General features: G+C 53.8%; 2 protein-coding genes across 18 annotated transcripts in view; one reads left to right on the forward strand and one right to left on the reverse strand.

The window, feature by feature from the left end:
* PHF21A (PHD finger protein 21A) overlaps nt 1-7752 on the forward strand; it is a 135926-nt gene extending 128174 nt beyond the window's left edge. For all 13 annotated transcript variants that reach the window (XM_076344575.1, XM_076344572.1, XM_076344573.1 and 10 more), the window contains 2 exons: nt 46-149; nt 2104-7752. In XM_076344575.1, coding sequence (XP_076200690.1) covers nt 46-149; nt 2104-2358 — 359 coding nt within the window. In that variant the 3' untranslated portion in view covers nt 2359-7752. The remainder of the gene's footprint in view (nt 1-45; nt 150-2103) is intronic.
* A 5052-nt stretch (nt 7753-12804) lies between these two features.
* The window catches only part of LARGE2 (LARGE xylosyl- and glucuronyltransferase 2), a 28887-nt gene continuing 17768 nt past the window's right edge, over nt 12805-23923 (reverse strand). For 4 of the 5 annotated variants that reach the window (XM_076344565.1, XM_076344567.1, XM_076344570.1 and 1 more), the window contains 14 exons: nt 19604-19777; nt 19050-19306; nt 18551-18633; nt 18154-18277; nt 17440-17611; nt 17170-17274; nt 16792-16904; nt 16550-16675; nt 16242-16397; nt 15961-16124; nt 15398-15676; nt 14924-15070; nt 14551-14746; nt 12805-14428 (listed from right to left, as the gene is read on the reverse strand). In XM_076344565.1, the coding sequence (XP_076200680.1) occupies nt 14231-14428; nt 14551-14746; nt 14924-15070; nt 15398-15676; nt 15961-16124; nt 16242-16397; nt 16550-16675; nt 16792-16904; nt 17170-17274; nt 17440-17611; nt 18154-18277; nt 18551-18633; nt 19050-19306; nt 19604-19703 (2220 nt within the window). In that variant the 5' untranslated portion in view covers nt 19704-19777 and the 3' untranslated portion in view covers nt 12805-14230. Of the gene's footprint in view, nt 14429-14550; nt 14747-14923; nt 15071-15397; nt 15677-15960; nt 16125-16241; nt 16398-16549; nt 16676-16791; nt 16905-17169; nt 17275-17439; nt 17612-18153; nt 18278-18550; nt 18634-19049; nt 19307-19603; nt 19778-21964; nt 21993-23923 lie in introns of those variants that run through there. The other variant, XM_076344569.1, reaches the window with a different exon arrangement.

Raw genomic sequence — 23923 nt, forward strand, 5'->3', positions numbered from 1 at the left:
TAACAGGAACATTTTAAATATTCTGATTAATATTCTGTTTTGTAGCAAAAGAAGAGGAAAAACAGAAACTACTTAAATGGAGTTCAGATTTAAAACAGGAAAGAGAACAACTAGAGCAGAAGGTCAAACAGCTCAGCAATTCTATAACGGTGAGTATTGCCCTCCCAAATAGCTCTGCACCTGTGTTCTGGTGCCAGAATACAGAGAGAAAACTACAGAGTGACTCCATGTACTAGAGCTGTCTTCCACTGGATTTACTGAGAACTGAGTGAGCACTTTCCTTTGCTTTTTAGGACTTTGGGGAGCAGGAATGAAATACAGCCAACATATACTTAGATTGAGTCACTTACACATGATCCATGCTGACCGTATATTGTGGATGTGTGGTGACCTATAATATCAGCAGGTGACAAACATGACCCAGAGCATTATTGTCTGTGGGCAGTAGATTAAGTCAAATTCTCCAGTGGCTTACTTAAATATGAATCGTTGGGCCTCTGTGTGCAATAAGCATTACAGTCTTGGTGCGCTTTCCAGACCTTCCTAATACAAAAGTGACCATTTACTCATGACTGGCTCTTGGGCTCTTGACATGTTGCCTTGGCAGTCAGCAGCTGGACACTGTTCATGCCTCTGCATAATATTAATTAGACGATGTTATACTTCTAACCAGAAGCTGTAGTTTCCACCTTAGTTTATTGCAGTAATTGGAGCATACATATTAATTCGCTCTCTCTTCTCACCTTAATATGCAAATCAGGCTCTTGAGTTGCCAGTGTAAAGTTTGAGCCCCTCATTTAGCGTAGCCCTAGTCAGTATTACAGAATGAAAAATACTGAAATCTCTTATGTGGCAGCATCTGTAAGGCCGGATGCATAAGTACAGACTTTTCTTTTTAAATACAGATGCACTTTCTGGTCTGCCTGTCTTTAGCTATTAGAACAAAAGTAAGTGTCCAATGTTTAAAGACCCCTAAATGCTGGCGATACAAATAAAATGATTGTGAGCAAACAAGTGGTGAGAGGTGCTGGTTAGCAGTTCTGGAGGCTGTCATCTTCTGGTTAGCAGTAGCTGGGCATAACCTGAGCAGCACTAGAGCACTAACACTGTTTCTCAGTGATGTACCCGGGCAGGTGCAAGCCCTTAACATGAGGGATTGACAGTAGGTAAGGAGAATGGTTTATTTTCTATGATCGAGTCATTGTTTATACCTTCATTGGAACTGTCCAAAAAAGACACATTAGGTTTAAATTTTGTGGCGTTTTTATGATGCTACAAGCTGCATGTGAAAATAGTAAAGCTGAAACCAACAGTGTCTGGAGATCAGTGTAGATAAAAGGTTTAAAAATGTAGGAAGGTTGCCATCTTCATGTAAGAACCTGAATGTGACAGACATAGCTACCATCTCCTCCTTTTTGAGAGTTTCAAATATAGATATAAGCAGTTTTTCACCCTTGAAACATCATTTGTGGGCTTTTTTTAAAGTTATCTTATCCTGACTCTTAACTGATGAGCTAGCTAGGTTACTACCGCTTCTAAGAGAAAGAAGTGGCCACAAAATAAGATTTTCAAGTGAAGAAGGGCTGGGTTTTCTTTTCAAGTGCCCCTTTATTTATTGAGAGGAGGAAGTGATGTTCCTGCTAAAATGTATGTGAAAGCAAAGGCTGTATCCCATTAGCGGCATACATACACACTGTCAGCAGTCAGCTGCAGTAGGATGCCTGAGTTTGCAGATTTAAGCTAAAGAAATTTCAGCAATGCAATACTAACAGAAAAATAATAAGAACGTATACTTGGAAGTTTCCCTTCAAAAGGAACACAAAAGGATGGAGCTGTCTGTGTGGATTTGCAAAACACCTTGGGATGAAAGGGGGCCACACCAGGTGACAGCTATGTACTGGCAGTTTAATTCCTCAGCCTGCAAATACGCATTCTCCCGTGAACACAGCCCTGAGACTCTTTTTCTTCTAGGCTGGGAAAGTGAAATTGTATCTGCAGCCTTTTCTGCATACTTACATTTAGATCTGTGAACATCATATTCCTTCTCTTACCTTCTTTCATTCATAAGCTTAAACTTATTACTGCTTTTCTGTTTTGCTGCAGAAATGCATGGAAATGAAGAATACCATCCTTGCAAAACAGAAGGAGATGCACAGCTCCTTGGAGAAGGTAAAACAGCTGATCCGCCTCATCCAAGGCATCGACCTTTCAAAACCCATAAACTCTGAGGTCAATTCAGTAGCCATCTCCAATGGCATGGACTCCACTAACAATACTAATGCTGCCACCTCCACCTTAGCCCCCTCCCCTTCCCAGAGCTGCATGGTGAACTGTAACAAGGGCGATGAGACTAAATAACACAGTGAAGTTAAGAAGGAGCCAAGGGAGGTGGCGGCGAGGAGGAAGAGCAAAATAATGAAACTCTAGAAAAGCAAAACCGGATTTCTTCTGGAAAGTGCAGAATTCTTTAGTTCTTTGGTTCCAGAGAGAGCGTGAAGATGCTTGTGCCAGGCGGCACCGGAGTTTGCCAATTGATCCTTCTTATTCTGTGTGTACATGCAAAGTTTGGATCATGTTACATGAATAGTGCCAGCTGGGGGTTCTTTGCCAGCACCATGCCAAGTGAAATAATATATTTACTCTCTCTATATTTTACACCAGTGTGTGCCTGCAGCAGCCTCCACAGCCACTATAGGTTTGTTTTATTTTTGTTTGGGGTGAGGAGCAGGGATGGGGGAGGAGAGCAGGTTTCAAATCCTTATTTGCAGAACAGTTTGTTTAGCTAGGGTAAAACAAAAACAAGTCCAAAGAGCCTGTGGGCTTTTCCTGTTTCTAAACTCTCAGTACTATTAAACCAAAAAAACAGAAATATAAATTATCAAATCCCAGTGCCCAGAAGGGACAAGTCTTATCAAATAAGCAGTATTTACTATTGTTTAGACAGGAGATGTACAAAAGGAAAGGAGATGGACTTTTCACTGAGTAACCAGCACATGTACAGACTGAGGATCTACTGTCCCAACAGCTTTGGGTTAATCCTATTTCTTCACATTAAACAACAGACATGCTTTGCAGAATTGGTTTGGGTCCTCACACTCATCCAGAAAGCCTGTGTTGGGAATGGGAAAATAGAGGGCCAGAATCCAGGGTCAGCTTGGAGCATTGGGCGGAGGTGTCCCAAGTGAAAATGTGCATCGATTACTTGAAAATGAGTTTCCAACCCTTTTCTATATTTATAAACAACAAAGGTATCCTGAACAAAGTAGCACATGACCCAGATGTGTGAACTGAACAGAGAAATGTCCTTTTCTTTCACTTCCTTTCTCTTCTTTTGGTAACAAGAACTAAATAAGGAATAGAAAAGCTGTTTTTCAGGCTGACAGTCTAATTAAAGAGGTAGATGGGACCTTGCATGGTATAGATTAGAAGTAATAGTGTCAGTGAGATACAGTGAGTCTTTGTGAGTCCTTGTGTCATCGTTTTGGGCACTGTTTTTTTATGCAAGGGCAAAATCTTTGTATCTGGGGGAAAAAAAACAACTTTTTTAAATTAAAAAGGAAAATAAAAGATATTGAGGTCTTCCTAGTGTTACTTAAAATAAGATCAAGGTAAGAAACATTGTAAAAAAAAAATTACAAAAGTGCTATTTGTTTCCTAAACAAGTGATTTCTATTAAAAAGGTGTCAGAACTGGAGAAAATGCTGTGTACTTAGAATTTTTTAACACAGACTTTGCTTATTTATGATGACATTCTGCTGTGTTTGTGTTTTAAAATCCAATGGGACAGTTTCCATAGATTGTACCATACATGCTACTGGCTAAACTCTAAAGAGAATCAAATCCTACAGTGCTGGATCTCACCCCACCTGGAGGATCTGCCAGGCTTGTCTCTGCTGTTACCATATCTCCCCCATTCTTTCGTGTGTTTGTAACCCAGAGAAAAGCAATTGGCAGCATGCTTGTTTAGGGCTTTTATAGTTTTGTGATATGGACTGATTAGAGCTTGAGAATGAAAGACAGTGAGTTGGTTGGACTGAAATCACCTTCTGTTATATCCTCTTGTTTAAGAAGTTCATCTCTTATGTATAATCTTTTCACTCTAGATAGCAAAGCTTGCCTTGTGCTTCCTATTATTGTGGGGTCTGTCTCAGTTTAGAGTGCCGATTGTGGTCACTTAGGGTCATGTCCCGGAGCTGCCTAGTTTCACTACTGCATATAAACATTTGGGCAAACCCCGTTTCTACTGGAAGTACTGGGAAAACTCTCTTTACTTCCAGTGGGAACAGAGTTGAGCCTCTACACACACAATGTGAGGCAGAGTCCCTGGTATGGCACCCTTGAGAGCATGTATCAGGTGGCGAGGCAGACCTGCTCAGCTGGTTCTAGTGGAAAATAGAAAAGCTTTGGATTTCAAGGATGCATTTCTGAGCAAGAAGAAGTGAATACTCCAGACATTACATAGCCTGAGAGAGTCTCTTTGCTGCCACAGCCAAGTATGCTTCTGTGGGATTCTTGGAGCTGTTTTCTTCCCTTTCCTTTAGGTTGCCCTTCTGCCCTTTAAGGACTTTTATTCCTTCTATAGGAGTGTGCACTATTTTCAGCTCTGAGCTCAGAACTGATATCCCAAGTTCTCACATTTGTCTGTAGTTGGGAAAGTGGCTCTTACATGCACTTCTCAGCTGAACCTGTGATAACCTCGACTCTGTCTTTTGATGTTTGAGTTCTGTTCTGGAACTAGCAGAGCTGGAAGGATAAGTTAGCACAAGTGGCAGGGAGACAGCTGGGCAGACGACGTCAAAACTGATCAAACTAAAAATGTCCTCACATCAACCCAGTTACCAGTGGGGGTCATTACCATAGGGCAGCACTGGGCCAGCAACCCATAGCATTTAAACAAAGGACTATGTATTTCAAGGGATGAAGAGAAAAAACGAACTGAACATGAACCTTCTTTCTTTAGAATATGAGCCAGCAGCTAGTGACCAGATACTCAGGAGAAACTGCCTTTTTGGCCAGGTTGTTCTCTAGTTGGCCGCTTGGGTAATTCTTAACATCGTCTTCTGAAGCATCGAGTATGTTCCTGGTAAGAGACAGTCTCTAGCGATAGGTGCACTGAGTCTTCATGATTCTCATGTTCTTATTTCTGGTGTTACCTCCTGAGCTCTCTTGGAAGCACGGCACTATTTGGGGGTAGCAAGCTATGCCTGAAGACTTGATAGTCCTTCTGTTTTCTTTGCCAATTCAGTAGGGGATGGAAGTGAAATTCACTGGTAGCCGTATTTAAATTTGAGCGCAGTTAACCAGCCAGGAGATGTTGAAACAGCTATTACTGCTTTTCTGAGGCATCTGTTTGTCTCCAGAATCCCAGTAGATAAGTATAGACTTTTATGTCCCTTTTGTTACAGCATTTGTGTTCCAGACGTAAAAGGACGCTTTTACTTAATCATTACCTGGCAGAGAAATCATCTTAACTTAGACTTTTTGATGCTGCTAGGTAGTTTTCTCTCTCTCTCGCTGATCCTGTTTGCATGCTTTCCCTCCTGGCTCTGCAGCAGTATCAGTCAATAGGCAAGGAGCATTCCCAGGGCTGCGCTGACACTGGCAATGATGCTGCTACATAGACACAAGTAAATTGGGGTTGTCTCTGCCCAATTAGCAACAATAGGGTGGAAGGGGAATTGGCATTTGCTAAATACAGAGGAAAATGTTTTTTTTCTAGCTGCTCTAAGAGGTTCCAATCAAGGGAGAAATTTAAACTCTTTGACAGCTTAAAGCTCAAGCTTGTCTTCTGGGTTTGGATTGTGTGGGGGTTTTTTTTCTCATGTAATATTTGAGATAGAGTGAGTTTGTACTAAAACTTCTGCTCTTTGGGAAGCTGTCAGAATGACTGGCGTTTTGTATTTCCAAACCACCATCAAGATATTAACTAATTCTTATGTCATTGCTTGTCATTGGTGGGAAATAAGTGGCTTTTAAATCTCTGCTATAAAGGAGGAGATGAGACCACAGAGGAAGCTCATATCAGAGACGGTCCTGGCTCTCAGCCCAGTGCTAAGGGCTTTAAGAAGTCACCCTGCTTCTTTGCTCAGAAATAGAGTAAGCGTTGCAGAAGTAGTTTTTTCCCTTCTCCTTGCAATCTGTTCTTTAAACAGCTGGAAAGGTGTGTTGTGGTCAGAGTGGGAAAGCGAGCATGTGACCTGGCTAGAAGAATTAGTATTATCATTAGTATTCTCATTATCTTCGTTTAGAGCCAGCAGTGGTTTTAGTGCTGTACAAAACGTGGTAAAGGCAATACTTCTAGGGATGACTGGCAGATGGGGTGAGTAGCATGGATGATTCTTCGAGGACATCATTAGCCATCGTTAGCCATGTTACCATGTTGGTAGGATGAACTAATGGTTTGCATGAGCAAAACAAGGACTTTGTTCTTTGTTGCAAGCAAGTTTCTGTCGGTGGGGATATGAATTAAAAGCTGCTAACCTAGAAATTAAAGAGGTGATAATTTTATGGGCAGATCTGTTGGCTTTGTTGTTGGTAGAAAAAACAATATTGTATTTTATCCTTCCTAGCTGACCAGGCTTAAGAAAGCAAGTCTGTATTCCAGCTGTCTAGAAATGTGAACCCTAATTCTCACCTCCTTGGCTTCAAATCATCTTCTTCCCTGTACTGTTGCAGAGACAGCCCTGAAAAGCAGCATGATCAGCATTCGGGAGGACCCAGAGTGAAATTTCCCCCTTAGCCCCACCAAGCTGTGGCAGCCCACAATACAGGGATTAGTAAACTCTGAAATGTCCTTCCCATGTGGATACAGTGGAAAATATTTGTGAATTTGCAGTGCACATGTTTCTCTCTCTTTTTTTTCCCAGCTGGGTTGCACCCTGCCCTCTTTGCTTCTGAAGCACTAATGATGAATACACGTTTTTTAATGAAACATGTTTTTAAAATAGCATATTCAGATGTCAAACCAAAATTCACTCTTTTACTGAGGGCCTCTCTCAATGAGCTGCTCAGATAACCGCTGAAATACCGATATTACACTTCCTTGTGGACCATGCCCCTGTGGGCAGAATTTGTTGTGTCTTTTCAGAACTGTCTTGACCCTTCTTCACCTCCATTTGTCCTCCCTTGGGATTCTGAAGATCCAGGGCAAGTTCAGCCTTGCTGGGTTACTGCAGTGTTTTCTGACAAGTATGTAGAAACTCTTCAGAAGAGTCAGGAACCTGGAGAAATATGAAGATGTTTTGTCGTGCAGCTAATTCATTTGGCACTTAGGCTTGCCTGGCCAACAAACTACCTCAGCAAAGGCCATTCCCAAGCACTATGTGGATTCTGTAGTTTCTGGCATTCAGAAGGCAAAAGGTCTCCGAAGAACCCTTCCAACAGCCAGCTAGGTACTGGTTCTGAGGGCATGTGAGCAAGCCTCGCAGCAACACGCTGTTGGATCCTTGTTTTCAGTGGTCAGATCTGGACCAGGGAATGCCCTAAAAATCAGGTGGGATTAGGAAAACACAAGAGCTGCAGACATCTTGTCTCCAGGTTATTGCTGTCTTACTTTAAGCCTCAGTCCTGTTTGTAACACCTACAGAATGGAATGTAATACTTGAAAAATATGACTCTATCTGTCCTTTACCCTTAGCTCCCATTTCCCCCATGTTTATCTTTTATCTGGGACAAGAACTTTCTGCATCGTTGTGTCTTGTATAGGCTGAGCACATAGTTGAAACTTGCCAATAAAGAAAATTATTTATACCATGCACTGGTAAGCTTGGTAATTATAGACCCATGAAAAGACAAACACCTCTCCTAGAGGTTAATTTAAGATGTGGGCTTGTTTCAGAAAACCAAGACCTTACCTGTGTGAGGGTCTGTCTGTATCCCCTGTCAGTATTACTAAACTACCTGAGTAGTGAATGGAAAACAGGCTCGCCAAGAGCGTTGGTGCTGTGAAAAATGCTGTGCTGCGCTGAAGTCTGTCGCATGAGAACAGTCAGGCCAGGGCTTCTCATCTCCCCTGGCCAGAGGTGGGTGCTGCAGGGACAAAGGAAAGGACAGAAGCCTCTTTTGAGAAGTAAGGGCAATGAGAAGGGGTACAGGGCTGGAGACAGGGGAAAGGAAGAAGGGAAGCAGGAGGAGCAAAAGAAAGGAAGATTACGTGGGGTAAAGCAGAGCAGAGAGAAGAAACGGAAAGCGATGAGAAGGAGGGAAAGTGCGGGTAGGAAAAATCCAGGAGTGAAATAGGGCTCCGTTGTGAGGAGACAGGTATCCCTGCAGTTACAGGGTTTGAAAGAACAATGGAAAGAACAAAAAGGCTCTTCATCCTACCTCGATTTCTGACTTGGGTTGCTCTGTGTTCCAAAAGGACCAAGTGTGGTGGGAGAAAAGAGCTTCTCAGCTGGAGATGGGGAAGGAAGTGGGCACTAAGTCATCCCTAGCTCTGCTTCTGCTGCCGAGTCACCCCATCCTGACCAGAGCCTTGTTTGACTTCTGTGCTACAACGTGGGACAAGGCAGATCAAGCAGACCTTGGGGCAGCCAGAGCCTGCTCTGATCTGGACTGAATTAATTAAAAATTTCCCTGGCTAGAAATATTCCCGGGACTAGCCAAAGGTTCAGCTCATCAGTGTGGTTGCACCTTCCTAGTTCAAGTGTCACGATCAGCCTAGTTGAAACCAGCGTCAGCTTCCAGAGGTCCTGGGTCCCGAGTGAGCGGGGGAGATGATGCCGGGCAGGACCTGTGAGTCAGGTGCTTCTCGGCTGTCTCTTGGAGTATCTGTGCAAGGTTCCTGTTCTCTGGGCCATCACGTCTGGCAGTTCTGTGTCAAAACCCCTCTGTGCAGCAACGCCTCCCTGTTTTCTTAGGATCTGGTTTATTTAGGGACACATGTAAAAAGGCGGTTCACCAGGGCAGCTAGGGGCATGTGGCAAGTTTAACATAACCCTTCGGGAGCTGAGCCTGGAGAGCCGTGCTGAGGGTCTGCATCGAGGCTACATTAAGCAACAGTCCATGGGGACTCTCCTGGGAGAATGGCTGTCCCGGCTATAGTGTGTTAGCAGGGTCGTAAGCTCTCTGTGTCTGTTCTTCTTCACTCTGCAGTATCCAAGCAAGTGTCAAATGCTTCAGGCAGAGAAACTCAGCCCAGTCCCATCTAGGAAGGAAGAAGTACTTAAGAGCATGTTTACTGTCGGGGGTGCCTGGGGAACTCGGAAGCCTTGTAAGCTTGGCTCTGTCTGTCCTGGGTGGAGAGGTGGCACAGAAAGGCAGCAGCAGAAAGCAGCGAGCAGTGAGCGGTATCAGTCTGCTGGCACTGAGCAGACTTTTCACCACCTGGGGAATTTGCATCTTTTTTCTTTTTCCTAAATTTACGCCGGAAAATACAGACCTCGACCGATTCCTGCCCTTTTGTTGCCTGCCTTCTTTTATTTGTGTTGTTGGAAAAGAAATGAAGTATTGTTGCCTCTGAGCTTTGAGAAAGCACTTTTCTTAGTGAGCAACCAGAATGGCCTTGGGGGTGTAGCTCAGGCGGGGAAGGGAGGCAGTGGCTTATGCAGGTCCAGCACTGGCAGAGGCCAGCTCCTGGGGCTGTGTTCAGTGGCCACCCTTAATTTTGGGTCACCAGCGCTGAGGATTGATACTGCAGCAGCACTGGGAAAACGCTGTGCCCATGCAAGCAAGGGCAGGGGGCTCCCCTTGCTTGTTATCCAGATCTATCAGGCAGGGCATGCCAAAATTGAGGGGGGGAGGGCACTTTTTTAAAAGAGAAAGGAAGAATCCCCCTGTGCCTCGCATTCCCCTCCGTAAAGCGGGTACCGGCAGCTCTGACACTGCAAGAGCTGTTTTTCATGGGCTGCAGGCACTGGGAGCAGGCACTGTTGAAAGAAGAGGTACAGTCACGCTCCGTGCTGGGTGCGGCAGGAGGCTGCGTGTTTCTGCTTGTTCTGGGCTAATGTGTAATTTCTAATCATAGTCTCATATGTTTCTTTAATTATCACTGGCGTCAAAACAGTGATTGACTCTAGAGCCAGGAGTAGCGTCTTACCCACCAGCTCTCCCTTCCAGAAGGTACATTGTCTCCGAGTTGTTCCTGATGCCATATGTGACAGGCAGCCAAGACCCTCCTCATGGAGGGTTTTTGCTACCACATAAACCCCTGAGGCTCAGGCATCTTCCCGGCAGCCCCACGCAACCAGAGCCAACAGGCGGTCGTGCCCCACGGACTGCTTCACTGCAGTTACAGCTGCAGGGCTCCCCCAAGCACCCTTTTACACTGGCAGAGGTGCCTTGGCCGCCTTTCATAGTCCCACAGAAACAAAGCACAGGGGTGCTGTTGCAAACTTACATTAAGAAGAGATTAAGCAAGGTAACCGGGAGGAAGACAGCTAGTGCCAACCTGTTCAGGCTCCTGCGGAGGAAGGGAACAACTTTGCAGTGTTAACAGCAGTGGAGCCCGTGGTGCAGAGAAGTGGTGGTGAGCTGCAGCTTGCCTGGGAGGGCCTGGTGCAGTGGTGGGGTGGCTTCCCGTGTGGTACTTCATCTTTTGGGGGGCTGACTGGCTCTAATCTGCAAACACCCACCGTGTCGTCCGCAGCTGAGGGCAGGCGGGTTGTGAAGGCAGCTCTGCTTGTATAGAGAAAATACTCAGGCCTCGATCACAGCTTTACGTTCCTGTGATCGTGCCAGCACCATCTCAGTAAACTTGTTGATGCCACCACCCCACCTACGTGCCGTGCTTCGTCCTGTCCCCCCACACTCCCAGCGTTTTACCCGAGACCAAGCTGTACAGCGGGAGTCCTGGCTTGGGGTCAGACCAGGAGCTGATGCTGAAGGGCACCGTGTCCCAGCCCCGGTCCCTCCACAGCCTGCCCGACTTTCTCCAGGTGCTTTTGGTGAACAGCCCCCAGTTCTGGCGGTGCAGCCCCCCGCGGCCGTGGGCCCGGTGCTGCCAGGGGACGGTGGCAGCTTCTCTCCCGGCTGGGTTTCCGCACGGCAAAGCCATGGCTCTGCCCTCCGTGAGCCGGTGCCGCCTGTGCTGCCCCTCTCCCTGCCAATCTCCTGTCCTTGCAGGCCCTGGTGTAAAATGCCCTTTCTGACCGGTACCACTTTGTTGTCACAGAATCACATCATGAGAACACTGATTCATGAGCTGGTTTGGGTTTTTAAAATATCTCTATTTTTTTTAGCCTGATGCTCATAGTGATCTGCAGTCTCTTTGCTGCCTTCAAGTCCCTTGTGGTTTCAGTTTTGGTACAAATGTGTTTAGATTTTAGCAAATTAAAGTTGGGGGGAGGGGGTACAGAGCATCTGATCAATTTGTATTTATTTATTTTAACATTTTACTAAATAAAACACAATAAAATCTCTTGTCTCCTTAGCTGTATGTACCAGGCGGGGACAGTGCATCCCACAGGCACAGGGGATGGTGCGGTGCCCACAGAAAGTCCCCAGCCCCGGGAGGGGTTTCTGAGCGTGGCTCTGTGCGATGGCTGCGGTGCGCTCCAGCTCGAGGCTTGCTTTCTTGGCAGGGAGAAGGGTGCTGCGTTAGTAGAAACGAATTTTAGCTCTAAAAGGGGCTGTGCTCGGTTAAGAAAATCTCCGCGGGCTCTGACTCAGCGGTTGCCTCCAGCTGATGCCGCCCGGCAGAGGGCACATGGAGACCAAAACCGAGCTGGGTTTACTCCAGGTACCTAAACCCTTGTAGGCAAGTTTTGAGCTAAGGACTGGTTAGGCTGGGAAGGATTATCTGAAAATGATGGCACACAGTCCTCCTGCTTAAGCATAGCAGTACACCTTCCAAAAAACTGCAGAGCCAGCATTTCTGTAGCCATCTAACCATCAAAGAAATGCCCAGAAGAGGTCTGCTCCATCCTGGCACTGCTCCACCACCACGTCTCTAGCAGAGAGCAGGCTAAAACTACTGTCTAGATCTAAACCTGTGTTGTTGCTTAGTGCAGAAGCAGAGCGATATTGGTGAGCTTTGGCTGTATTAAACAAAAGCTGTCTGCTAGGGACCAGCTGGGTGGAGCTGCGCCTGGCTTCATGGTGATTAGCAATGTCTTTCCAGCCCTTTCCCAAATAAAGCCTCAACAACTTGCTCCCGGCGTACCACCCCTGTCCTCACCCCCTGCAGCTGCAAGGCTGGCGGCTAGTACAGCCTAAGAGCCAGCTTTTATTCCCAACGGTCTTGTAAAGCCAAGGCCATTCAGTGGGGGAGCCCCAGTCAGTCCTGTTGCCTGTGTCATGGCCAGAGCTGGGCGCCTGTCCTCAGCGGGCGAGGGGAAGGTCCTGCGGGTCACGGCGCAGCGGCCAGCTTGACACGCTGGTCTCGCGGACGAGCCACAGCACCGCCAGAAGAACAAACCACATCTCTTCTACTTGGATGTGATTAAACTGACTACATGCCTAAGCTGTAAAGCCCCAGGCTCCGTTTAAAGGGCGCTGGCTGCGCAGGCAGGCTGCGCTGCCACCCAGGCTGCCAGCCCTGCTGCAGCACCGGGAACCGGCAGACTCAATCCCACCAGAGTCAGCAACTGCCAGCTGTTTCAGAGCTGGCAGCAGACAGGCACGCTTGCCCCTTGGTGACACAGGCATTTCTTTTGCCTGCTGTTGCTTCCTGCTCCCCAACCCTCCCACTGTGCCAGCCAGAAAGGGAAAAGGCTTCAAACGCACCAGGCAGAGGCAAGCCCAGTGATGCTTTTCCCCAGCCGAGGCTCAGGCTACACCTGCATTGCTCTCCTCCCGCCACCTTCTCTCCAGGGGACACGTGCAGGCTCACAGCAGAAAAAAATTAATAACCAGGCAGTTCTAACAAGGATGTGAAAAAGAATAAAAAAGCTTTAATTTAAAAATTAAATTAAAAAGAGAGAATAAGCAAGAGGCGCTTGTGCCCTTTCCATACCCCGCGCTTTGTATGGCTCCTCTTAGCCGCTCCCACCATGGACGGAAATCCTACACCTGCACAGAGCTGGCTCTTGCAGCCCAGAGTAATGCTAAGGAGAGAACAGCGGAGACTGCAGCAGCAGCTGGCCTGGAGAGCCTCCAGGGCCACCAGCAAAATCATCCAGGAGGAAGAAAGGATTAAAAAAAAAAAACCCAAGACACCCTAATCATTTAATTCTTATGAGAAAAGTATTAAATAATTTAAATAGCGTGAGGAAAGCAATGCATCCTCTGTGCTCCAGTGTGTGATAGCGGTGGAACAGTGCCCGGCCAAGCTGCTCCCAGCGTGGGGATCCCACCACAGTGCTCAGCTACGGTCTTGTCCAGTGTCAACCACATCCCTGATTGTCGATGGCAGCGTCTGTGCTGCCAAGAGCTGGGGAGGAGCGGGGTGGCCCCCTGCCAGGAATTTCTCCAAGCATGTGCTGGCCCACGAAGCTGCTGCTTCGCCCATCGCAATAGCTGCCAGGCGTGGTTCGCAGCCCTGCCCTGCGGGACGCTGCCGGACCCAGGACGGGGCCTGTCACTGGCACGGCCACTTCCAGCCGGGAGGCGCAGGCCCGTTCTGGGCGCACACTGCTGGGGAAGGCAGACAGCCCATCCTCCTCCGGGTGACTCCCACACCACCAGTAGTGGACCAACCCCACTGGAGACTTTGCATCCATACAAATGGGGAGTAACAATATTTCGCCCTGTTAACCAGCCAGCCTCGGTCCGGGCTTGAACCGGGTCTCCACAACTCCTGGTACTCCCTGGCCCTACCTCCCAGGGTGTTGGGAGGCTTTCTCTGAGTCTGCTCCACAAAGGATGCAAAAGGATGCTCTACATCATCCCCACTCACCAAAGCCCCGGAGGGGTGTGTGGAGGATTGGGACCTGGGACCACAAAGCAGAGGCAGAGCAGGGTAAGGTACAGCTCCCAGGCTTCTCGAGGAGCCAGGCCCCAGGCTGAGGTGAGCTAGTGAAGGCTGAGAATCCACATCTGCTAAAACAGGGGTGGGAGGAGACCCGTCCCCTTGGCCCCTGGCATGGGGAGGTTCCCCTGTAACACAGGAAGGCTGCTGCTCCAAAAAAACCCTTGGCCATGCCACAGCAGCTTGACCTGCAGGCACTGCTTGTTCTCACAGCTGGCATCTTCCATCTTACCTACAGGCATCCCTTTGCTGGGCTGGAGAGGCTGTGCTGCTGACTTGGTTCCCTCGGGCCAGGCTGCGGCAGTGGGCCAGTGCAGGAGGGAGGCCCTGTGCCCTCCCCTCTCCAGCGTGCTGCTAGCACCCCGCACCCACTGTCCCCGGGCATCACAGGCTCCTCTCGGCGGTGAGGTATTTGAGCGCGGCAGCCCCGTACCGCCGTGACAGGTCCTGGTGGAACTCCTCCCGCAGTGTCTGGAGGCAGCCCCGGTACCCTGCGCTCAGGCGAAACTTGGAGATGTCGAAGCTGGGGGCGTGGGGCATGTGGATCATGAAGGCGTTGGGCAGGACCAGCAGCTCATACTCCTGGGGGCAGAGCAGCAGCCCTTACTGTCAGCAGCGATTTGGTGGTACCAACATGTCACTGCCTGGCCAAGACCCCTCAACACCCAGCGCCTCCATGGTGCCAGGAGCAGCCCCTCACCCACCTGCGCATCCAGCTCCATGATGTGGGACACCTTATTCCAGCCGAAGCCCACGAACCTCTGGTCGTACTTGGGGCAGTCTCGCCTCACTACAACGTAAGGCTCGAAGTCTGGCTGCCATGCCACGCGGTACGGCACGGTGGCCGTCCGCCACTTGGCGTAGTCAGTTGGGGCATGGCCTTTTGGCCACACGTGGTACCTGCAGGGAGAGATGGAAATGAGAGACCAGGCAAAACTGGCAGCTCCCTGAGACAGGTAGAGGATGCAGGGGGTCCTCTGAGCTGGCTGCCCCACAGCCCCAAGGCACAAGGGTACAAAACTGGCTTCTGCTGGGTGTGACAGCCCCGTTGGATGGCGAGCCAGCTCCAGTCCCTACCTGAAGGTGTAGAGGGAGCCCATGTCCAGCATGGAGAGCAGCTCTGCTTTGGATTTGGGGAAGGTCAAGCGGTAGTGCAGGGTCTCAAACGCCGGCACGATGAGAGCTGCCTTCCTCTGGGGCAGCTCCAGCTGCTGGATTGAGTTCCTATGGTGGTAGGAAGGGTGTGAGGTCTCCCAGGCTGTAAGCCTTCGCCTCAGCCTCCTTCCTCAGCCCCTCCAGCCTGTCCAGAAGGTTATTAATGGGTTTAGACACTTTGTAGCGGTGCCATGCAGGGGCAGGAGGATGGGGGCAGCCCTCACAGACAAGCCCATGAGCGCTGGTGCCTGACAAAAGCAAGGGCAGGATCCCAAGGTTGCACACAAAGGAAACAGTTTCTGCATGTTGAGAACTGCTGCCCAGGGTGTTTCCTGCAAACCCCGGTGCTTGGGGAGCCCAGCAGGCTGAGCAAGAGCTGGCTGGAGAAAGCCTTACCTGAGGTAATCGTAGAGGCCATACATAGGCAGGAAGTCAATGTCTGTCAGAAAGACGTATGGCGTCTGCGTGTTGGCCAAGGCCACGTTGCGCAGGAGGTTGATGGGGTAGAACTGCCCCTCCTTGTAGACAATGTGGTAGGCAACGTTGCGGCGGGCACTCAGCACCTCTGAGGCCTGGGCGTAGCGCAGGAACTGCTGAGCCTCTGCATCTGACATGTACAGAGCCAGGCTGATGGGGCCCGCCCAGTGTTTGCAGATGGCCTCCAACATCTGTAACCTGTGAAGCAGAGGGCACTGCATGAGCGGGAGACCTGCCCTGTGGCAGCTTGGCCAAACCCAGAACTGGGTGCCTGCCAGTAAGCCACGTGCCAGCTGAGCCCAGTTCAGGGGGGAGCAGGAAGAATTGCTGCTCCCAGCTTGGGGTGTTGCTCCTCACCGCAAAGTGCTGGTGTGAGGGTGAGGAACCCATGTTTCAAGATCCCTGGTAGCTCCTAAGCTGTGGAGTCACCCCAGAGGAGTAGAGGTGGGATCCGACCTCCCACCAGCTACACCAGCAAGTACCTGTCCATGGAGAGCTGGGCCACGAGGGTGACATCGGTGGGGTTGGGAAGGGCAAGGAACTCGTACTGCAGGAAGAACAGGTGGATGCGGTGCTGCGTGAGATGCTGCCGACGGAAATCATAGCAGGGATCGTCCTCGTCCAGCTCCTCCAGCGCTTGCTGCAGCTGCAACGCCGTGAAGGTGAGGGAGAGCAGGACCCCCACGGGGAGCTGGGGCAGCTGCATGGGGTCTCTGCCCACCCCACACTCTGGGGTCGGGGTCAGAGTCGCAATTGCCCTCACCTGGTCGCTGGGTGGGCTGGGGAGACTGGCACAGCCGAAGAGCTCCCTGCGCAGCAGGTTCCCGTCGTACTCCAGGAAGGTCAGGTAGAGGTTGCGGAAGAACTCCACGTGCTTGTTCTTCACCCGCAGCTTCTTGGGTGAGTTCCAGTGGATCACCTGAGGGCAGTGGTGTGTCACCCCCTGGAGGGGAAGTCAGCAGCACCCAGCACTCCCCAAGCGCCCAGACCCCATGCTGACTCCCACGGACCTCCAGCGCATGCGCTGTCCTTCAGGCCCTCCCCAGTCTCAAAGGCAGCAAACCCACCCACCTTGAGATCCGAGACCTCCGTGTAGCACTGCTCCGAGCGGGTGTGATCAGAAAGCTGCACGTTCCAGAAGCAGGGGAGCCGGTACACCAGGGCCGGGTCCTGCTTGATCACTGCGTTAAAGATGTCCTAGGAGAGAGAAAAGCGAGTGCACAGGTGGATGGGGAAGACAGCATGGCCCCCCACCTGCCAGCAGTGCTAGGGGAATGCAGCAGGGCCGACCACCCCAGAGGAGGGACCGTTACCTGATCGGCCAGTGAGGTGGAGAGCATGCTCATGAGCTCCCGCTCCGCCGTCAGCCGCCACATCTGCTCCCAGCCCAGGCGACGCAGGCGGTCGAGCAGGAGCAGGATCACCCCTGGGTGCCGGGGGGGAGGGCACTGGGTCACCGAGGGAACACCCAGCCATTACAGAGCTGGAGCACAGCAGCCTGCATGCCTTCGGCCCCTGGGACATGCCACTTATCTGCGCCCACCCACAGGACCCTGGGGGGCTGTAGCAGCACCCTCGTGCCCACCACTCTCCTGCCTCACCTCAGCCTTCCCCAGCCTCGCCGTGCCAAGTGCCGCCTCAGCTGGATGCACCATCAGGCTGCAGGGCCCACCCCAGCAGCCCACACTCACCCGTGTTGAAGCCACGTCCCAGGGCCGGCCACGGTTTGTGGTTTTTCCACAGGTTACCCAAATACCAGTCGCTTTGGTTCTCCACCAGCCCAATCACCTGCTTGTCTGAGGAAACAGAGGGATGTGCATGCAGGCCGTCTTGCTGTAGGTTCAGAAGGCCCAAGCAAACCCACTGCACTGGTGCTGTGGCAGATGGGGACTGCCACCCTGAGCCCAGCACCCAGGGTCCTGCCAGGGCCCCAGTGGGTCCCAGGGGCCCCCTGTCCTCACCAGAAAACTTCCCGAAGACAGCCCAGAGCTCAGCGATGTCGGTGGCGAAGGTGATGTCGGTGTCCAAGACGATGACCTTGGAGAGGTTGGAGGGCAGTGCCTTGGTAAGCGTCAGCTTCATCAGCCCGTAGATGCCGGAGTAGTGCTTGTTGGGGATCCACGACACCTCCGGCTGCAAGGCGACACGGCCTCAGGGCTGGGCACGGCCATGCCCTTCCCCTGCCCGGGCAGGACGGCTGTGTGTGCCCGGCACCTCGTGCAGAGGAGGCCAGCAGAGAGGCACAACAGAGCTGCGGAGCCAGCCAAGCCTGGAGCATCTCCTCCAGCTGCACTACCGGCAGCCACACCTCTCTCTCCCCAGGCCCTTCAGGCACTCGCTGGCTGCATCTCCTTCTCCTTTGCTCTCACCCTGGCCTGGCTCTTCCTCCAGCCACCAGAACCCCCACCTGAACCCCAGTGTTTCAGTGCTCAGTGGGGGACCCAGCTCCGCCGCAGAGGCAGTGCTACCCCAAGGGGCCTCCCCACCCCTCCAGCACCAGCCCTGTGCCTCCCTTCTCAGCTGCACCAGCAACAAGTCCAGAAAGGGGAGCAGGTGAGCAAGGGACCAGCAGGAAAACAGTTAATAAACCCCTTCCCGCTTGCCCCTCTCTGCTGCTTCCCTCGGCCCTCCAAGCACTGGGTTGGGACAGGGCAAAGGGGGGGGCAAGTGCCTGCCTTCAAGTCATCGGCGTTGTAGAAGCTGACATGGACTGATGGCACCATCCAGGACTGGAAGAGCGTCTGGAGGATCTGGTGGGCCACTGAGTCCGTGATGAAGTGAAAGTGGAGGGGGTTTTTCCTGCAAGCACAGCAGCACTCAGCACCACAGCAGGAAGAAGAGGACATGATCCCCATCCCTCCCACCCCTGCCAGGGGACAGACATCAGCTGAGGGGGCAGATGGAGAAAAATCAGCCACCTGGGAGAAACAAATCCCCCTCTGGCCCTCTAAGCAGTGGCACAGGGTGTAGAGAGAGGCCCTGGAGCCCCTCTCCCACAGCACTGCCCCCCCTACAGCAGCTCATCTGGGAACCCCAAACCAGCGGGCCTCTGGCACAGCACCTCCCCATTACCTGTGGAAGAGGATGGATTTCACCAGGGTGACCACATCCCGGCTCGCGTTGTGCCCGGCGCACACAATCGCAACGTGCAGGAGCTGCCCAGAGACAAACGGCGCCTTTTTGAGACTGGACACCCCTCCCTCGCAGGGGCCTGTCAGCTCCTCCCTGGGGTCATGCTATGGGGAGAGACTCCATAACCCAGCCCTTCCCCTGGGGAAGGAGCCCCAGAGAGAGGTGGGAGTCCCCCAGCTCAGAAGCAGGGACCAGGAGTCTGGCTGCCACTCCTCCTGTCCGGCCTCCTTCTCCGGAGAAGCAAGATACCCTCACCCACCGGCTGTGGCCCATTAAGCACCATGGAGAGCCAGGATGAGGCCCCAGTATGGCCAGAGCACTGGGTGAGCAGTGCCAGGCAGGTTGCACATACATCCATGCTCAGCCAGGGTCCCAGCCTCCCATGTGACATCCCCTATCCACTGTGCCACCGTGCCACCGTGCCTGTGCCATCACCCACCTCACACTTGTGCACCGTCCGCTGCTTGGGGCAGGCTGTGCGGTTGCTCCTCTCGCCTCCGGGGGGGTCCCCATCCTCGGCAGAGGCCCCCCACTGCGGGCTGCCGTCACTGCCCTCCACCTGCACCTGGCTGAGCTGCAGGCGGAGCTGCTGGTTCTCCTCCTCCACCCTGCGCACCCGCGAGGCCAGCGCCTCCCGCTCCACGTCCCGGCTCGGCTGCTCACCCAGGCAGGGCGGCAGCAGGAGGAAGCGGCCATCTGCAGAGAAGGCATGGGGCATGCAATGGGAACGGCAAGGCAGAGCTTGGCCGGGAGGGACTGGGTGTGGATGGTGGGGCAAAGCCCCAAATGAGAGGTACCGGCACACCCCACGTGTGCCCAGCCAACGTCACAGCTCTGCTCCCCGGATCCCGAGGGATGCCCCTGGAAATGCAGAGCTCAGATACACCTGCAGCAACTTGCATGGCCACAGAGCAACCACCCCAAGGTCTCGGCCTCCCCTGCCCACCCTCTGTTGGGGACCGTCCCTTGATCCGAGGAGGAGGACCCACTCACATTCGAGGCTGCCCACAAAGAGGTAGAGCCAGGAGAGGAGGATGGCCACGGTCACCGTGGCGAGCAGCAGCTTCAGCTTCACGCGCCAGGAGCGCAACATGGTGTGCTGGCAGGACAGGAGCAGCGAGGATCAGGTGGGCAGCCCGAGCCCGGCTGGCCCCAGCATCCTAGAGCCTGCAAGGGGCAGGGGAGCAGAGAGAGTGGTGTCACCAGCAGCCCTGCAGCCCACACCCAGGTGCCTTGACATCCCCCAGCAGGATGTCCCCCGTCTCCTGCTCCCTCCAGGACACCCCCTGGGCGAGCGCAGTGGCAAGGCAGATGCCCTTCACCGCTCCAGTGACAGCCTCTCCCAGCTGGTACCCTCCTGCCCATGCTGGGGCACCTGGACCCCCCCAGCGCCTGTCCCACCACCCTGCTGTGGCCACACGGCTCTCAGGGGGGACCTCAAACATGGGAGGAGGGAAGGAGTCCTCCAAGAGATTTCACTCCAGCTTTGTTCCTTGCTCCTTGTCATCCCACAGGCAAGAGGAAAGAACGAAGGCTTCCCGTGGGATGAGAGAGGCTGTGCTGGAGAGGTCCTCCCTGAGCCGGGTGGCTGGTCACGGGGTGGTTAATGGAGCCTGCCCTTGAGAGGGAGCACAGGTCCCTCCCCCACCGCCTCCGGAGGCCTAAGGGGCCAGGACTGCTCTTGAAACGCGGCCTCAAGGACACGTCCAGGCTGGGTGGGAGCGCAGCCCACGTAGAGCCAGGCGAGGAGCCCAGCTGGGCATGCTGGCTCCTTCCCAGCCCTCCCGCCGGCAGGCTCGGGGGGATTCCCGCAGCGTCCCATACCAAGGTCTGTGGCGGGCCAAACACCTCCCCCTCTGCTCACAGCTATCTGCCCCAATGAAGTTTGGCGGAAAAATCCCAAACGCTTTGGTGAAACTCACTTCCCAGCACTGCTGGCTCAACGGGGCATGCCGGGGGACCCCCCTTGTCCTGCCGCGGCAGCTCCAGCCACGCATGCTGTGCTGCTTTCATTCCTCAGTGGCGGCAAGACGCTCCCCCACCGGGCACAGCACCACACTCCCCGCTTTGCTCTGGTGCCCAGGCCTAACACGGGGACAGAAAGCCCGCCTCCAGAGAGCCCTGCCCAGAGATCCCAAAAAGCCAGGTGCCCAAGGCAGACAAAGACCCCACAAAGCAAGGAAACACCAACCTTTCCCCGCCAGGCTGGCCTCGCTCCGCACCCCTGCCTGCCTGCCTGCCTGCTGCAGCTCAAGACTGAGCCCCTGCCCTTGGTGCAACATCTGGAGGCTCAACAAAAGCTGCCGTAGGGATGAATGGGCCGGATTAGGGTCTGCTCCCGCTCACACACACCCCACCGGAGACCATTGATGTGCAGATGCCCATGGGGCCACCAGCGCTTGGGGGCTGAAACAGGCAGCCTGGGAGGACACCACCCTGAGCAGCCTCTGGGGCCAGGGTGCAAATGCCTGCCCACTGCAGGAGTTGCCTGCTGCGGGTGGATGGCAAGCTCGCCAGGAGCAAGGGGTATGCAGCAACAGACTCAGGCTCTGCAAAGGGCTGGGGCAAGGCCAGCCTGAGGAAGCATGGCCACCCTAACCCACTGGGGGATGCAGCCGAGCCCCCATGGCAGCAGGCAGGGCACCTGAGGGCTGCACCCCTTTTCCTCGCGGAGAAGGGGTCCTGCTGGCACCACAGCTCCCTGCAAGTGGGGCCCGGCATTGCCCTGCTTTTCCGCTCTATGGAGCACGCCAAGCATGGGCATGGCAGGGAAGAGGGAGCTGACACATGGAGCACACCAGGCCCAGGCGCCCCTTCTCCCTGCCACAGCCATAAGCCGTGCTGGACCTGGCGAGGTCTCTGCACGCTGATGCCAGCCTGCCTCCCATCCCACAAGCCGGTCTCCACCCCTCCTGCCTGGCCTGGGCATCCCCCAAACTTTGTGTTGAGCTCGTAGCACGAGAGGCAGGGACGAGACAAGATGAGGGAGGTCAGCCGGCGATGAGCAGTCTGGGAAGCTGAGGGACGGGAAAGAGACTTCAGCTCAAACCAAGGAGAGAGAAGGTGGTGACACACAGCAGCACCCCTCCTGGTCCCGCTTGCCCCCATGGCCCCTCTGGGGGGGCCTCACTGCAGGGAACGGCACTCTGTCCCCAGCCTGCACGTGAGCACGCTACCGGGACAGCAATTTTGGGGGACAGGATGGAACCAGCAGCAGGCCAATTGCCAAAGACCTTCCTGGAGGCACCCAAGGACTCCATCCATCCCCTCTGTAGCACCCCCACCCCTCCTGCCATCCCTTCTCCCCCTCCTCACCTGGCTGCTCGCCTGCCCCCCAGGAGGCGACCTCCTTACCTGCCTTTCTCCTTCTCCTCCTCCCCGGGCGCCTCTCCAGCCGGCTGGCAGCCCACTGCTGCTGCTGCTCCCTCCTGGGTCTGCCGTTCCCCCGTCCTCCCTTTACTCCTCCCTTTCAGATCTGACACTTCCCCCCCTCCTCCCCGCTCTCAAACCCAAGCTCCCCCCGCACGCCCCGTGCTGGCCCCCCTTTCGGAGGAAGAAAGAACAAACAAAACAAGAGATTAAATTCGCTTTCTACTCAAGAGCCCCCAGCGCCAGGGGCACGGAGTTGCCCAAAGTAAGTTGGGAGGAATCCGCCCTCCCTCCAGCCCCCTTCCCGCTCCCAGGCCTCAAATATCCCTCCTTTGCCAAGATAAGGGAAGCATTGGGATTATTTACCCCCTACCCAGCACCTGCCTCCTCCTTTCCCGGGGCAGGTGCAGGAGCCTTTGTCTACACGGAGAGATTCTCGGGGGGACTTTGGAAGGCAGCAGAGCCCACTCCATCTCCCTTTGGCTGGCAGAGGGGGGGGCTGCACGGCCAGCCTGGGATGCAAGTATGGCAAGGGTGGGGTGCAGTCCTTGCTACTCAGAGAGAAGAGATATCAGCTGCCGTCAGAGCACTAGCCCCTCACCTGGACAGAGTGCAAACGCCACCGTAGGTTTGAAAAGGAAAGAAGAGCTGCCCCCCAATTACCCAGGCTTGCTCCAGCCTCACCAGCCTGGGAAAGTCGGGGGCTCCCCGAAGAGCGCAGCATCCGCCAGACCTGCCCAGTGCACCGGGAGTGAGCAGGATGGCAGCAGGAGGAGTGGGAGGCCGGGGCTGGGAATGCTAACTATGCAGAGACGGGCTCTACCTGCAGCTCCCCCTGCGCCTGGCCCCAGGGCTGGGGAAAGGCAGCAGGCTCCTGCCCTGGGGCGGGGGCCGGAGCAGGAGGAGCCCCCTTGCCCTCCTGCCCGCCTTGGCCTTGGAGGGAGCCTGCTGGAGGATGCCTGGAGAAGGCAGGGTGTAGTGGGAGGAGGCCGTCAGCGGCAGCAGGCAGAGGGATTAGGATGCAAACTGCCTGCATAGCAGTTTAGATGAAACGTAAATTGCCCCCCACCCCATAACCCAAGGGCGAGCTGCGGCAGCAAGCCCCAGCCTGCCTCCCAAAGACAGAGCAGCGCCTGCAAAGGCAGCCCTCGAGCCCCAGGGCAGGGGCAGGCTGGGTCTCCACCCAAGCAGCACTGAAATCACTGCCCCGGGAGATGCATTTACCTCCAGCTCAGGCAGCTCTTGCTTGCCCTTGCAGAGCCCCGTTACAACAGGCAGTGACTCCTCAACAGCACTTTCTGCCCAGCCCAGCCCCAGCAGGGAGAGGAAACCCCCGGGCTGCCCCGCTGCTCCTCTGAGTCAGCGGCTCCCCAGAGCAGGAGCCCTCCCTTTGCTCCCCCACCTGGCCCAGGGGTACATGGAGCTCAGGCCCCGGGACTGTCCTGTCCCTGCCCCATGGTATCCATCATGTAACAAGCCCTCCAGCTGAGGCATCAGAGGCAGTGGCTGCGCAGGGCTTACCCACGCTCCTGGGAGAAGCCCAGACCTCCTGCAGCCTCCTCCCAACAGCACTGCTCCGGGGGAGGAAACCGCCTCCTGCTCTGGCTGACCACCACTGCCTCCCCACACTCTCTTCCTGGCCTCCCTACGTTGCTCGCTCCCGCAAGCGAGGGCCCAGCGCCAGGCCCAGTGCTGTGAGACCCAGCCAGGCCCTCACCAGCCAGGGCAGGAGCAGGTAGGCTGCTGGGGAGCACAGGCAAGGTGGAGGCATTTTAGGATGTTTATGGCGGTGGGGAGGAGATGGCAAGCAGGAAGGCAGCTACGCAGCCTCTCCTCCCCCGTGAAATGTTAAAGTCACAGCAAGTGGAGGGCAAGGCTGGAAGCAGCTCCCAGGCAAGGGGCACAGTGGGTACTGGCAGCCATGGTATGGCACACAAGCGTCCC

Source organism: Aptenodytes patagonicus, chromosome 7 (assembly GCF_965638725.1).
Source record: "Aptenodytes patagonicus chromosome 7, bAptPat1.pri.cur, whole genome shotgun sequence".
Classification (NCBI taxonomy): Eukaryota; Metazoa; Chordata; class Aves; order Sphenisciformes; family Spheniscidae; genus Aptenodytes; species Aptenodytes patagonicus.